Source organism: Poromitra crassiceps (genome assembly GCF_964638095.1).
Source record: "Poromitra crassiceps genome assembly, contig: HAP1_SCAFFOLD_132, whole genome shotgun sequence".
NCBI classification, from domain to species: Eukaryota; Metazoa; Chordata; class Actinopteri; order Beryciformes; family Melamphaidae; genus Poromitra; species Poromitra crassiceps.
Genome location: NW_028152229.1, coordinates 473,620 through 487,642, shown reverse-complemented (window position 1 = coordinate 487,642; position 14,023 = coordinate 473,620). Strand labels below are relative to the sequence as shown.

The 14,023-nt window shown below is 45.2% G+C and overlaps 1 protein-coding gene across 1 annotated transcript in view; it reads left to right on the top strand.

The window, feature by feature from the left end:
• Positions 1-13,370, top strand: part of LOC310800903 (uncharacterized protein) — a gene marked incomplete at its 5' end in the record, with an annotated part of 34,097 nt that extends 20,727 nt beyond the window's left edge. The window contains one exon of the mRNA XM_083664788.1: positions 11,748-13,370. Within this exon, the coding sequence (XP_083520914.1) occupies positions 11,748-11,952 (205 nt within the window). The 3' untranslated portion in view covers positions 11,953-13,370. The remainder of the gene's footprint in view (positions 1-11,747) is intronic.
• Positions 13,371-14,023: the final 653 nt, after the last annotated feature.

Sequence of the window (14,023 nt, the reverse complement as noted above, 5' to 3'; positions counted from 1 at the left end):
GCTAATGCTAGCGGCTAGCGTAATAGTTACTTTACATGGCAGTAAAACGCCACTGAATGACCAAATTGATTTAACTTTTAACCATTTCGAGTAACACTGTTTCCATACGGACCCCCAGCGTTGGTTAGTTGTTTATAACGTGACTATATTTATAACTTTTATAACGTACTCCAGCTTCCGGTTTATAATTTCGGGTCTGCAGCCAAAGAGTATAACAAAGGAAATGGCAAGCTGCAACAATAAGTCACGTTAAACCGGACCTTGTACCCACAATTATTTTTTTACAGTGGGGCATTCAAAGATAAGGTGGATAGACTATACGGCTCAACAAGTACCAAGTACCAACTCTTTTGATGAGGATTTTCCGAAACGTCTGTGGGAAAACGAATGGGGAATGAAATGTCTAGGTCCCATGCCTGAACCAGGAAGATGGCGTGACTTTGTTACAGACTCAAACTGACACTGCCTGGTGTTGTGCTGCAGGCTAAGACAGCCAGCATATCACATCTCACCCTACTCGTCATGCCGTCCGCACACACAGCAACACACAGGCTGTAGGACCCAGCTGGCTGCAGCCTGCAACACACAGGCTTTAGGGCCCAGCTGGCTGCAGCCTGCAACACACAGGCTTTAGGGCCCAGCTGGCTGCAGCCTGCAACACACAGGCTTTAGGGCCCAGCTGGCTGCAGCCTGCAACACACAGGCTTTAGGGCCCAGCTGGCTGCAGCCTGCAACACACAGGCTGTAGGACCCAGCTGGCTGCAGCCTGCAACACACAGGCTTTAGGGCCCAGCTGGCTGCAGCCTGCAACACACAGGCTTTAGGGCCCAGCTGGCTGCAGCCTGCAACACACAGGCTTTAGGGCCCAGCTGGCTGCAGCCTGCACAAACAGCACCACACAGGCTGTAGGACCCAGCTGGCTGCAGCCTGCAACACACAGGCTTTAGGGCCCAGCTGGCTGCAGCCTGCAACACACAGGCTTTAGGGCCCAGCTGGCTGCAGCCTGCAACACACAGGCTTTAGGGCCCAGCTGGCTGCAGCCTGCAACACACACAGGCTGTAGGACCCAGCTGGCTGCAGCCTGCAACACACACAGGCTGTAGGACCCAGCTGGCTGCAGCCTGCAACACACAGGCTTTAGGGCCCAGCTGGCTGCAGCCTGCAACACACAGGCTTTAGGGCCCAGCTGGCTGCAGCCTGCAACACACAGGCTGTAGGGCCCAGCTGGCTGCAGCCTGCAACACACACAGCAACACACAGGCTGTAGGACCCAGCTGGCTGCAGCCTGCAACACACAGGCTTTAGGGCCCAGCTGGCTGCAGCCTGCAACACACACAGCAACACACAGGCTGTAGGACCCAGCTGGCTGCAGCCTGCAACACACACAGGCTTTAGGGCCCAGCTGGCTGCAGCCTGCAACACACACAGCAACACACAGGCTGTAGGACCCAGCTGGCTGCAGCCTGCAACACACACAGCAACACACAGGCTGTAGGGCCCAGCTGGCTGCAGCCTGCAACACACACAGCAACACACAGGCTGTAGGGCCCAGCTGGCTGCAGCCTGCAACACACACAGGCTGTAGGACCCAGCTGGCTGCAGCCTGCAACACACACAGGCTTTAGGGCCCAGCTGGCTGCAGCCTGCAACACACACAGGCTGTAGGACCCAGCTGGCTGCAGCCTGCACACAGCAGCACACACAGGCTGTAGGACCCAGCTGGCTGCAGCCTGCACACAGCAACACAGAGGCTGTAGGACCCAGCTGGCTGCAGCCTGCACACAGCAACACACATGCTGTAGGACCCAGCTGGCTGCAGCCTGCACACAGCAACACACAGGCTGTAGGACCCAGCTGGCTGCAGCCTGCAACACACAGGCTGTAGGACCCAGCTGGCTGCAGCCTGCACACAGCAACACACATGCTGTAGGGCCCAAACGGGCTGTAGGACCCAGCTGGCTGCAGCCAGCTGCTATGAGTGTCTTGGATGTGAGAACAGCAGCTGGGAAATCCTGTGAGCATCCGGTTTGGGTTTGGGCCTCCCAGTAGCTCCGGGCAGGGACTAACCGGCTGGCAAAGCAAGCTCACCTTTCAGGCACCTGCTCTCAAGGTGATGTGGTCTGCTGTGCTGAAACCTGCTGTGCTGAAACTGCTCTCTTTTAGTGGGGCATAGGGATGTCAACGGTTAACCGTTAATCGATTAACCGTCGCTAACGTCGTTGTTCGGTTATTGCTGTCGGTCTATCAGTTAATATAAAAAAAAAAAAAAAAAAAAAACAATTTTTTTTTTTTTTTTTTTTTTTGGACACGTTTTTTGAGTTTCCTTGCAGATTTTGCACAGTGTTTTGCATCATGCAACTATTTTGTTCAAATTTTGTTCAATTGTTGGCAGCAAATCGAAATAGGCTATATTTTGTTTAAGTTTTTATGCTGCAAAAGACAGTAGGCCTAATGTGAAAAAATCAAAAGAAATAACAGATTGTTGTTGTTGTAATGTTTACATAAACAGGAAATAAAGCTCTCAAAAATATATTTCCTTGTCATCCATATAAGAGCCAGAATGATTTTGGAATGATTACCTGATCAAAATGTGGCAATAAACTTATAAATTTCAGCAAAGCCAACAAAAAATAAAGGCATAATTCTAACACAAAAAGCATTAACATTTCAGCATCTAAATAGACACGCCTTGTTTGGGCATGAGCTCATTGAGTAAATAGACAAAAAAAAAAAAAAAAAATTTTGTTTTTGTTTTTAATATTAAAAAATTATGAATTAACCGATAGGTTAATCGATTATTAGCGTCGGTTAATCGAAAGTGAAATTAACCGAAAATTGACATCCCTAGTGGGGCAGTTAAGCATAACAATTGTGCATTCTGTGAGAAAAGCGTATCATTTGGTACACCTACAGCCAAAGGCATTCCAAAAAAGTATTAGATATGAGGCGGGGGGTGGGGGTTGTGGATGTTTTTTGCGGCCACAGACTGGCAGCCTATGGAAAGTGTAACTGACACAGACTGGCAGCCTATGGAAAGTGTAACTGACACAGACTGGCAGCCTATGGAAAGTGTAACTGACACAGACTGGCAGCCTATGGAAAGTGTAACTGACACAGACTGGCAGCCTATGGAAAGTGTAACTGACACAGACTGGCAGCCTATGGAAAGTGTAACTGACACAGACTGGCAGCCTATGGAAAGTGTAACTGACACAGACTGGCAGCCTATGGAAAGTGTAACTGACACAGACTGGCAGCCTATGGAAAGTGTAACTGACACAGACTGGCAGCCTATGGAAAGTGTAACTGACACAGACTGGCAGCCTATGGAAAGTGTAACTGACACAGACTGGCAGTCTATGGAAAGTGTAACTGACACAGACTGGCAGCCTATGGAAAGTGTAACTGACACAGACTGGCAGTCTATGGAAAGTGTAACTGACACAGACTGGCAGCCTATGGAAAGTGTAACTGACACAGACTGGCAGCCTATGGAAAGTGTAACTGACACAGACTGGCAGCCTATGGAAAGTGTAACTGCAATAAATGTGTGTAGACTAGTCTGATCTGGATGATCTTCTTGTCAATACCTGATGAAGCCTCCTGCGTGTTTCGTGTTGGAATAAAACACGGGAGGAGGAACATTATACCTTTTTTACATCAGAAGTCCCACTAGTACACGTGTTTTTGTTACCCAGGAAAGCAGCAGGGGGCAACAGCAGCAGCAGCCTTTTAAACTTTTATATCACACTCTCAACCCACGTTTCTCCACGGCTGCAGGCTGTCTCTTTCCCCTCCCTTTTCCCTTCTCTCACGGCTGCCCTAGGTGCAGTAGTGTCAGGTCAGCTAAAACAAAATGGAAACTTCCGGATAAAAATGTCAAACTAATGTAATTTAAACAAGTAAATAGCCTGACTGATGCACGTTGGAAGAGAAAAAGGTGTTTCAACAAACGAAGCAGCAAACATTGTATCAAAATACTCATTTTGATGTTAAGATGACATAATAGTGAAGCTGTAAAGCATTACTCAAAATGTGAGGGATTTAACGAGGGATTTATATTTATTTTTCAGGCTTCGCAGTAAAAGTGACTAGGTCAGCAGTATTGTTGCTCTCACCTAAACACATTTCTTCAATCTCTCTCTATTTTAATATTCTGAGTAGGATGGTTTTATGGCTCCAGTCCTCTAGATCAGTGGTTCTCAAATGGGGGTCCGTGTTACTTTGCCAGGGGGTCCGCGAAAAGTTTTCAGTTATTTAATTTTTTTTTTTTTTTAATGCTACATGTTACTTATTCCTTCTCAAACTACTTCCTACATGGTGCTAGTCTATCAAAATATCTTGGCTGTCATTGATTGTGTTGCATAGTGGCTTTCTGTACTGTTGACAAATTGTGATATTGTAAGTCGCTTTGGACAAAACAAAAGCGTCTGCTAAATGACGTAATGTAAATGTAATGTAAAAAAAAAATATATATTTTTTTTTTTTGCAAAATCTTCATAGTTCAATGAAAAAAGTTTATGCTTTAAATCTAAAATGGTTCATGGATTACATTCTAATAACAAACCTATCAAATTAAAAGTCAAGCACGTTACCGTGGAAACAATTAAGCTTAGCCCAAAATCACAAATCAGAATGAGGGGGTCCCCGGTATATTTTCTATCTTGTAAGGGGTCCTTGGCTGAAAAACATTTGAGAACCTCTGGTCTAGAGAGAGAGTGGCGTCAGTGGAGGACCAAAATGCGAGACTCATTAGCCAATGAACAGCCAGGAATGGGTCTCGCGCTACTTTTGCATGTTAAAATAAAGCTGATAATGTACAATTTGATTCAAGGGATGAAAAACCCTTTCAAAGTACAACACAAACTGTCTATTTTGCTGCAACTCGACAGTGCTGCTTAATCCAGGACCTTACTTCCTGGAACTCTTGAGAGTAAAAAACTGGTCCATTGGAGTGAATGGAGATGTCGCAAGTCTTCTATATATACGGCTCTGGGATCCACTAGATTATCACACACACACACACACACACACACACACACACACACACACACACACACACACACACACACACACACACACACACACACACACAATCAGGGTTAAAAAGGGTTCAATGTTTGAGAAATCCAAGCATACAGCCTGTTTCCACAGGAACAGATGGGGCTTGTAAGCATGTTTGTATACATTATGTCTGCAAATGTGTTTTCTTTTCTTTTCCCCCCATGTGTGTGTGTGTGTGTGTGTGTGTGTGTGTGTGTGTGTGTGTGTGTGTGTGTGTGTGCATATGCTCCAAAGCGTGCCTGGTGCACGTCTTCGTTTGTATATTTTAATGTCTGACAAGCTATGACTTTAATATTACAGTAATATTCAACATGTTGAAGGAGTTCACTGTAGGGGGAGGTCTCCTCCCAGGCCTACTTCTTTCCACAGCAAAGTGACAGAGAGGAGAGAGAGAGCGTGGGAGAAAACACAGATCCAAAGAGAGAGTGAGGGTGTGTGTGTGTGTGTGTGTGTCAGTGTGTGTGATTCTGCAGGTATGAGAGCATGAGAGAGAAGGTGTGTGTGTGTGTGTGTGTGTGTGTGTGTGTGTGTGTGTGTGTGTGTGTGTGTGTAATTCTGCAGGTATGAGAGAGAGAGAAGGTGTGTGCGTGTGCGTGTGCGTGTGCGTGTGTGTGTGTGTGTGTGTGTGTGTGTGTGTGTGTGTGTGTGATTCTGCAGGTATGAGAGAGAGAGAGAAAGAGTTAAGGGGGGTGTGTGTGTGTGTATGAGAGAGAGAGAGAGAGAGAGAGAGAGACTACACTGCTGTAATTCTCTGCTGTCTTTGATGCATGGCCACACACACACACACACGACGCACCTGATTTCCTTCTGCCTTCCCAGGCCCTCACTGGCAGCTTTGTGTAGTACAGCTCTACCCAAATAAACCTGCTGGCAGCTTTGTGTAGTACAGCTCTACCCAAATAAACCTGCTGGCAGCTTTGTGTAGTACAGCTCTACCCAAATAAACCTGCTGGCAGCTTTGTGTAGTACAGCTCTACCCAAATAAACCTGCTGGCAGCTTTGTGTAGTACAGCTCTACCCAAATAAACCTGCTGGCAGCTTTGTGTAGTACAGCTCTACCCAAATAAACCTGTTGGCAGCTTTGTGTAGTACAGCTCTACCCAAATAAACCTGCTGGCAGCTTTGTGTAGTACAGCTCTACCCAAATAAACCTGCTGGCAGCTTTGTGTAGTACAGCTCTACCCAAATAAACCTGCTGGCAGCTTTGTGTAGTACAGCTCTACCCAAATAAACCTGTTGGCAGCTTTGTGTAGTACAGCTCTACCCAAATAAACCTGTTGGCAGCTTTGTGTAGTACAGCTCTACCCAAATAAACCTGTTGGCAGCTTTGTGTAGTACAGCTCTACCCAAATAAACCTGCTGGCAGCTTTGTGTAGTACAGCTCTACCCAAATAAACCTGCTGGCAGCTTTGTGTAGTACAGCTCTACCCAAATAAACCTGTTGGCAGCTTTGTGTAGTACAGCTCTACCCAAATAAACCTGCTGGCAGCTTTGTGTAGTACAGCTCTACCCAAATAAACCTGCTGGCAGCTTTGTGTAGTACAGCTCTACCCAAATAAACCTGCTGGCAGCTTTGTGTAGTACAGCTCTACCCAAATAAACCTGCTGGCAGCTTTGTGTAGTACAGCTCTACCCAAATAAACCTGCTGGCAGCTTTGTGTAGTACAGCTCTACCCAAATAAACCTGCTGGCAGCTTTGTGTAGTACAGCTCTACCCAAATAAACCTGCTTCAAAAAAGACTTTTCTGAAACGGTCTTATTATTGACAGAAATAAAGCTAAAAGGACGCCTCAAATATCTGTTCTTCACGTTATCTGAAATAATGGTCAGCTTTAACATCCATCTATGAACTAAAGCCAAGAGCTGCAGGCATTGTAGCTCGCCAGCGCCAATCAAAGTAAAGTAAATATGAAGTGCGAGCTTAATGCCAGTGATGAAAACACTTCACTTTGAGGTTGATGTGGAAATCGTGATGTGAAATGTTTGGACACTGAATGAAAGGTGCAGATGTGTTTGTCTTTTTCATCACAGTTATGAGATCATCAACTGATCCATTCAGTTGAGTTTCTCTCCACAAAGCACTTGTTCTACAGGGAAACACTTTGGCACTTTTGTATACTGAAGAACAGCTTCTGAACTATTACTGTTCCTAATTTAATGGGAAGCTATTCCCAAGTTTCCTGATGAGACCGTGGGCACTTCCATGACACCCTCCCTCCCTGTTTCCAGCTGCCGGTTGCCTGTTTCCACCCAGCACCGTTCATAGCAAATGCGACTGAAAATAATCATAATAATTGTTGTGACTTTGTACCTACCTATGTCTTGTAATGGAGCCCCCCAGCACAATAATTTCACACGTGCATAATTGTACAACGGAGATATCTTGAATGTTGAAAGAGAGAGACCGCTAAAGCTACGTTCAGGGTACGGTGGTGCAGTGGTAAGCGCTGTCGCCTCACAGCTCGAAGGTCCTGGGTTCGATTCCCACCTGGGACGCTGTGAGCGCTGAAGGAATGCGTGCCCGTCCGCATGTCCTCGAGTGCCCACTGCCCTGGTGGGGTCGTCAAAAGGGCCTTTCTGTGTGGAGTTTGCATGTTCTCCCCGTGCCTCCCGGGGGTTTCCTTCATATAGGAACCCCCTTCACCAAAACATGCAATATCCTGGTTGCTGATGTGGTGCCTCCTCTGATCGTTCGGGGCGCCTGTTCAGAGGGAGGGGAACTCGTTGGAATAGCGTGAACCTCCCACGTGCTATGTCCTACCGGTGAAGCTTCCCCTGTCAGGTGAAAAGAAGCGGCTGGCTAACTGCCCATGTCTCGGAGGAAGCATGGAGCCAGTTTTCGGCTCTCCGCAGATCGGCAGAGGGTGGAGCAGCAACCAGGATAAATATAAATTAGCACTAATGGGGGATAAAAAAATCTGGGAAAAAAAATATATATATAAAAAAAAAAAAAGCTACGTTCAATGACCAAATAATAAGAGTTCCGGTTTGGACGTTTAGCCTTCAAAACAAAAGCTGCCGCTATGCAACCACATACTATTTTTTAGCAATTTCGGCTAAAATAAGCCCATACAGTACGAGTGAATTGACATTCACCTCGTTTTTGTAAAATATCGCCGCTATGCAACCACACAACGTTACTATTTTTAGCCATTTCGGATCATAAGCCAAATGTTCCCACTCTTTGACAGCGGCGCGCACTTACTTGCTAGTGAATTTTTTTTAAACAGGAAGTCGACAACCGGCAACCGCTGAGAATCATGGGAAACGTAAGTCCAGGAATAAGGTGAATAGTGTCAAACTTGTGGTAAGTTCATTGGGATCTATAGTGTTCCTGTTGCATACTTGAATAGATGGTTCTTGTATCCAGCAGTGAGTCGGAGACAGCAAAGGTTTTCTTTTCACAAAAGGAAAGAATATATATTTTATGTGGCTTTTAAAACATGGCTGGCTACACCTCGCCTTGACCAACGCTTTGCTCTCCAAACCCTTTAGACCCTGTCTGTGTCCATAGCACATTTCATACACAACACAGATCAAAAGAAAAGACCATGGAGAGAGAGAGAGTGTGTTACAGGCTAAAATATAAGATCCAAACGGTCACAGTGCAAAATTATTTGCATATTTTTACTTTGTGAATGAATTCATAATATATGCATATTTTCTCAATAATTATATCTTCTTGTCTAAACGCACTTTTCCCAATACAGGCTACTGTATTGCCAGCCAGGTTCTCTGCTCTGGGGGCTGGGCGAAGTGAGTCAGACATTATATTCTGTTTGTAGCATCAGATTTGTCGGGTAAAATACATGACAGAGCGGACTGCTAAGCCCAGGTGGGCTCGTCAAGTTTGCATGTTCTCCCTGTGCTCCCCTGGGGTTTCCTCCAGATAGGGGTGTGGCTTCCTTCACTGCTCACAACAATATAACTCGCCTGTCTCGCCAGATACACAGTATAGCCTAGTAGTGGATTGCTGGCTTCTAGTCGTGCTGAATATCACATTTAGTGGCTTTAAATCATCACTTTTTAATATCCCACAGTTACTCATTTGAACAATAAATGCTGTCTGTGACAAGTCTCTCTAATATTCAGCCCATTTCTTTTCTCTTTTTCTTCTCCATCTGTCTGTGGATAGATCAATGTCAGTGTTCATAACTGTATGTATTTTTTAAATCTTGGTCAGAGTGGGGAGAAGGAAGGGGATGAGGGGCGAAAGGGAGACTTGGTGATGGAGATTGGATGTGGGACAATATTTAATATTCTCCCTTTGTATTATTTTCCTTTTCTTTACATACTGTAGATTTTTTTTTTTTTTACATTGACCGACTCTGTAAAGGGGAAAAACCCCCAATAAAGAAATAAAATGAAACCAGAAAAAGAGAAATACCAACATGCTACCAATTGTCTTCCAAACTGGAGTTAGCGTTGTAATCCTGGGTGAAGTGGCTCTGCCCGCTGTTGTAGTTAGTGCGTTGGCAGCCGGACCAGACTTCAGGAACGTGTGTGTTTGTTTTGCCTGGCCGGGTCCCAGTCAGAACCGCACGAGCGCCGCAGGGCCCGACATCAAACGGAGCAACAGAAATCATTTAATTGCCTTTAACACGTTCACTGCCAACAACGAGTTGAGTCGTCAAACACAATCCAGCTGTTCACTGCCAACGACGAGTTGAGTCGTCAAAAAAATTTTTTTTTTTTTTTTGACGGTGCTACGTGGATCAATGCCCCCCGCGTCTCCTATGGAGATATTGGAAGTATTGAATGTGTATAATCTATTTTACCGACCAGCTAGGTGGCGACGGTGCCCTCCCGACAGAGAGAAAGTCAACCAAAAGCAGCCGCCTCCCGCGGCTGCTTCCTCCATTCTCAAGGAAATAGCTTGCCGATTTTACAGTCATCAGTCACCAGACTCGCCGCTCTCGGGCCGCGCCAGCAGCAGCACACGGGGGATTGCAAATTAGCATAAGCCTAGAGTCGCACGGGGCTTCATCGGGGCTCTCAAACCCAAGAGACGAGTGAGCCCTATCCACACTCGCTGCCAGGGAGGGAGGCTGCTCAAACTCGCTGCCAGGGAGGGAGGCTGCTCGAACTCGCTGCAGCAGCAGCAGCAGCAGAGCACTCGCTTGTGACAAACGCAGGCTGAAAGCCACTAGACACGCCCACGGAGGGAGGAGTTGAAGGAGAGGGCGTTCGGAACTATATTGTTTGGATGTCTGATCTCTCACTGATGCCAAAAATAAATGGTTAAAGTGACTGTTCTGCCTGTTTGATTGAATTTCACAAAACTGCGATTATCTCAGCTTTCACTCTGACAGCTGAAACCATGCTGTACTCAACGGCTAATATCTACATAACTACTAACTCTACAAACTAACTCTTTTAGACAGAGAAAGCACACATTCTATTAGTACTTTTCTGAACTTTGTGTTCACAAACTCCAAGCAGAAAAGAATCCTCGGCTCTTTTAAAATGAGCCAGAATCCTCAAAAAACGGCCTGGCAGAAGCTACCTACAGCAAAAAAAAAACGGCTGGCAGTCAATGTGTTAATAGTCTTATTGAGAAAAGAGAGACAGAGACCGAAATAGAGAGTATGAAAGTGAACCCGGAGAGAGGGGAGGGGAGGGGAGGGGAGCGAGCAGACAGATGGAGAGTTTGGCTTAGCTGACCAATGAGTTGCACTCCCGTCACCCACGTATCAGTGAAATCTCTTTTAATTGGCCGATGCGATGTTAGCAGTGGTTTCCTTTGTCTTGGAAGTCTCCTCTGTAGCCCGCGGGCATCGTTGTTATTTCCATTGTTTTCCTTCTGTAGTCCCTGCCATCTTTTCTCTGGTCATTGTGGACAATATAGGAACGTACTGTAAGGGAGACTAGGGAGACTTCTGCAGACTATGACTATGATTTTCCTTTCATATGAACAATGCAGTGGCCTAGCAGGGCAGAGATAGAACACATGCAACACGTTAAAAATAGGAAATCAGTCTGGAAATAAGACGGTCTCTTCCCCTCGTCCCGGGCCGGGCGGTCTGCCTTCACTCAAGCGTCTGGGTCAGATTTGTGACTATTGCTATGGTCACTCCCTTCATAAGCAAACGGTTTGCACTCAAAATGCGTTGCGACCAATCACAGAGCTCAAACCTCAAGCAGCAGCGTGTGTTATAACGGAAAACAGTCCCCCCCAGGAAATCGTGATTTGTGCGATCGCAGTAATTAATGCAAATTCAACCGCTCTCCGCAATATTTGCAGGAGCTAGCAGTTTGTCAAGATTCCCACGATTTCTCTGCAAAAACGCAACTTGCCATTTTTGCCAGTTCCCGCAAATTTTACAGAAAGAAAGAAATCGCAAATTGCATTCCTTTTTTAAAAGGTTGCCATTAGTTAGTAGTTAGGGGGGGAGCATCGACATAAATAAGAGGGGGGGGAGTGGTTAAAAGAATCACAACTTTTTTCAATTTTACAGAAAAAAAATTGTGTTGCAATTTGTTGAGTAAAGCCGCTGCAAAATCAAGCATTTTTGATCGCAACAATCACACACACACACACACACACACACACACACACACACACACACACACACACACACACACACACACACACACACACACAACTCCTGGAGAGACTGTGAAATGACTGGAAATCGATGTCTGAATAACCTCCCCTCTCTCCTTTCTCCTCCCCCCCTCAGCACTATGGTCCAGTCTCCGCCTCCCCCGCTGGTACGCATCATCAACGGTTACATCACAGTGCAGCCGCCCGACCGAGTCCACAGCCACTACAACTACCACCACACACCTTCGTCATCGACCTCCTCCTCCTCGTCATCTTCCTCACTGACGTTTCTCTGCACGTTGTTGACACTCCTCCGAAAGACGTGGACCGTGCTGCTCTAGGTTCTCGCCCGATGGCAGAGGACTTGTTCCACAAATTAACGAGGTGTCATAATTGGGTCTGATCACGGGATCACGAGATCTAGAAGAGATCTTAGCGGAGAGTAATGGGCACCCGGAGTTGTTGAAAGACTCTTGCGTGCTCTGCTGCAGCTGGAGCTGGTTTTATGGAATCCTAGGTCACATTGTCCATTCACAATACAACATGCATTAACATAAAAATGTCTCGTGAGGTTAAGAACATGGAATTTGAGTCTAACCAGAAGTGCCACTCTACAGTCGAAACTCCACGGATTGCTGGTGTCATCGGGGTTAAATGGCGTCAATAGAACATGAGGTCCCAATGAACATGGAGTTTTATAATAACGTGCGGCTTTGTTGGAACGCCGAGCACGAGGTTTCATGCGGTTTCGATCAGACGCTCGCGCGAAACCCGGAGCGAGCGTACAGCGTGAGAAACACGGCAAAGGCAAGCGGAGGAGTTTTTATTGGACATTATGGACCGTTACACGCTCTGATGTTGTGACCGACGGTCCATCATTCAACATCCAATGTCTCTGAGAAGGTGCCATCTCGCTGAACCGACTGTAGAGTAAATAGACATTAGTTTAGTTCAAACATTAAGGAACCGTCAAGGAATGTTAAAATACCGTCAATACTCACAACTGCATCGTTACTGTATGTCATTTGTGTGTGCGTGTTGGTGTGCGTGTGTGTGCGTGCGTGCGTGTGTGTAGGTGTGTGTGTATGTGTGCGTGTGTAGGTGTGTGTGTATGCGTTTATGACAGACTCTATCAGCTCTTAATCCCCTGCCCTCGCAAACAGAGGTTTTCTCTTCCAACCTTAATTTATTCTTCCCTTTTCAGAAGAATTTGTTTAGCGTTGCGTAATACTGTGGGGGGAAATTGTACATACTGTTTCTACATATTATAGATGTATTTTAGAAATCTAAAAAAAGAAAATTATCAAAAGATTTGTTGTTGTTGTTGTTGTTGTTGTTGTTGTTGTTGTTGTTGTTTATATATATATATATAAATAGATATGCAGTATATTTTTTTGAAAAAGAAATCAGGAACTAACCACCATAGCCCGTGTCACGTGTCTCTCTGAGGTGAAATGTTTGGAAGGGAGAGATGATTGTATTGTTTATGTATCAGTGTTATCAGTGGTTTTGCTGTATGTGTTTCCTGAAAGATTTTTTTTTTTTTTTTTCACATAGAGATTATTTGTTTAATTTATTTAACTATAGTTGTAGGTCACATAAATCACTCCCAGTGTTTATTTTGCAGTCACTGTGATGTCCAAATATGTATCTATGGTTTCAAATGTGTTTTCAAGTACATTTCCAAATGACAGTAATGATTAAGTCAGTTTCAAATACATACTGCTATTCCACACACAGCGTAATTCTTTCAGGTCTTCTGTCATTCGCATTTCACTTATGTGGCATGAGGTGATTGTAATATTTTTTTGCTATAAAGTTGAAAACAATAAAATATTTATCTAGATTAAAATCTGATTTTGATGTACTTTGTGACACATAAAAATCAACAGGAATTCACTTTCTACTCAGGTCTGGGAAATTAATTTGATCATTGTCAGGTCTTGACACATTTTGGACTTAGACACTGGAAAAGTATGAAGCATTATTTATAGGTGCTTAGTCAAATATGAATTCATATTTAGTACTTATTAGTAGAAATTAGTACCCACTGTTGTTTCACATCCAAATTAGCAAAGTGATTTAGCCATTGATAAACGCTTGATAGTTTCACCAAATGTGATCCGCAGGCTGAAGTTCCATTACAGCCTCAGGGGGGCGTACTATGTGTGGATGGCACATGGTTGAAGGAGGAGCAGAAGAAGAAGAAGCTGAGTCACCTGAAACACCTGAAAAGGTAACCACATAAAGGTGCTAGGTGAGTACTTTTACCTCTACACGACCCAGACACCCGATCCCGTACCTACCTACTGTACCAGACCTCACACACACACACACACACACGTACACATAGACAAACACACAAACACACCATGTCCTGCCTTGACCCAGGGTTGATGGTGTGTTTATGTG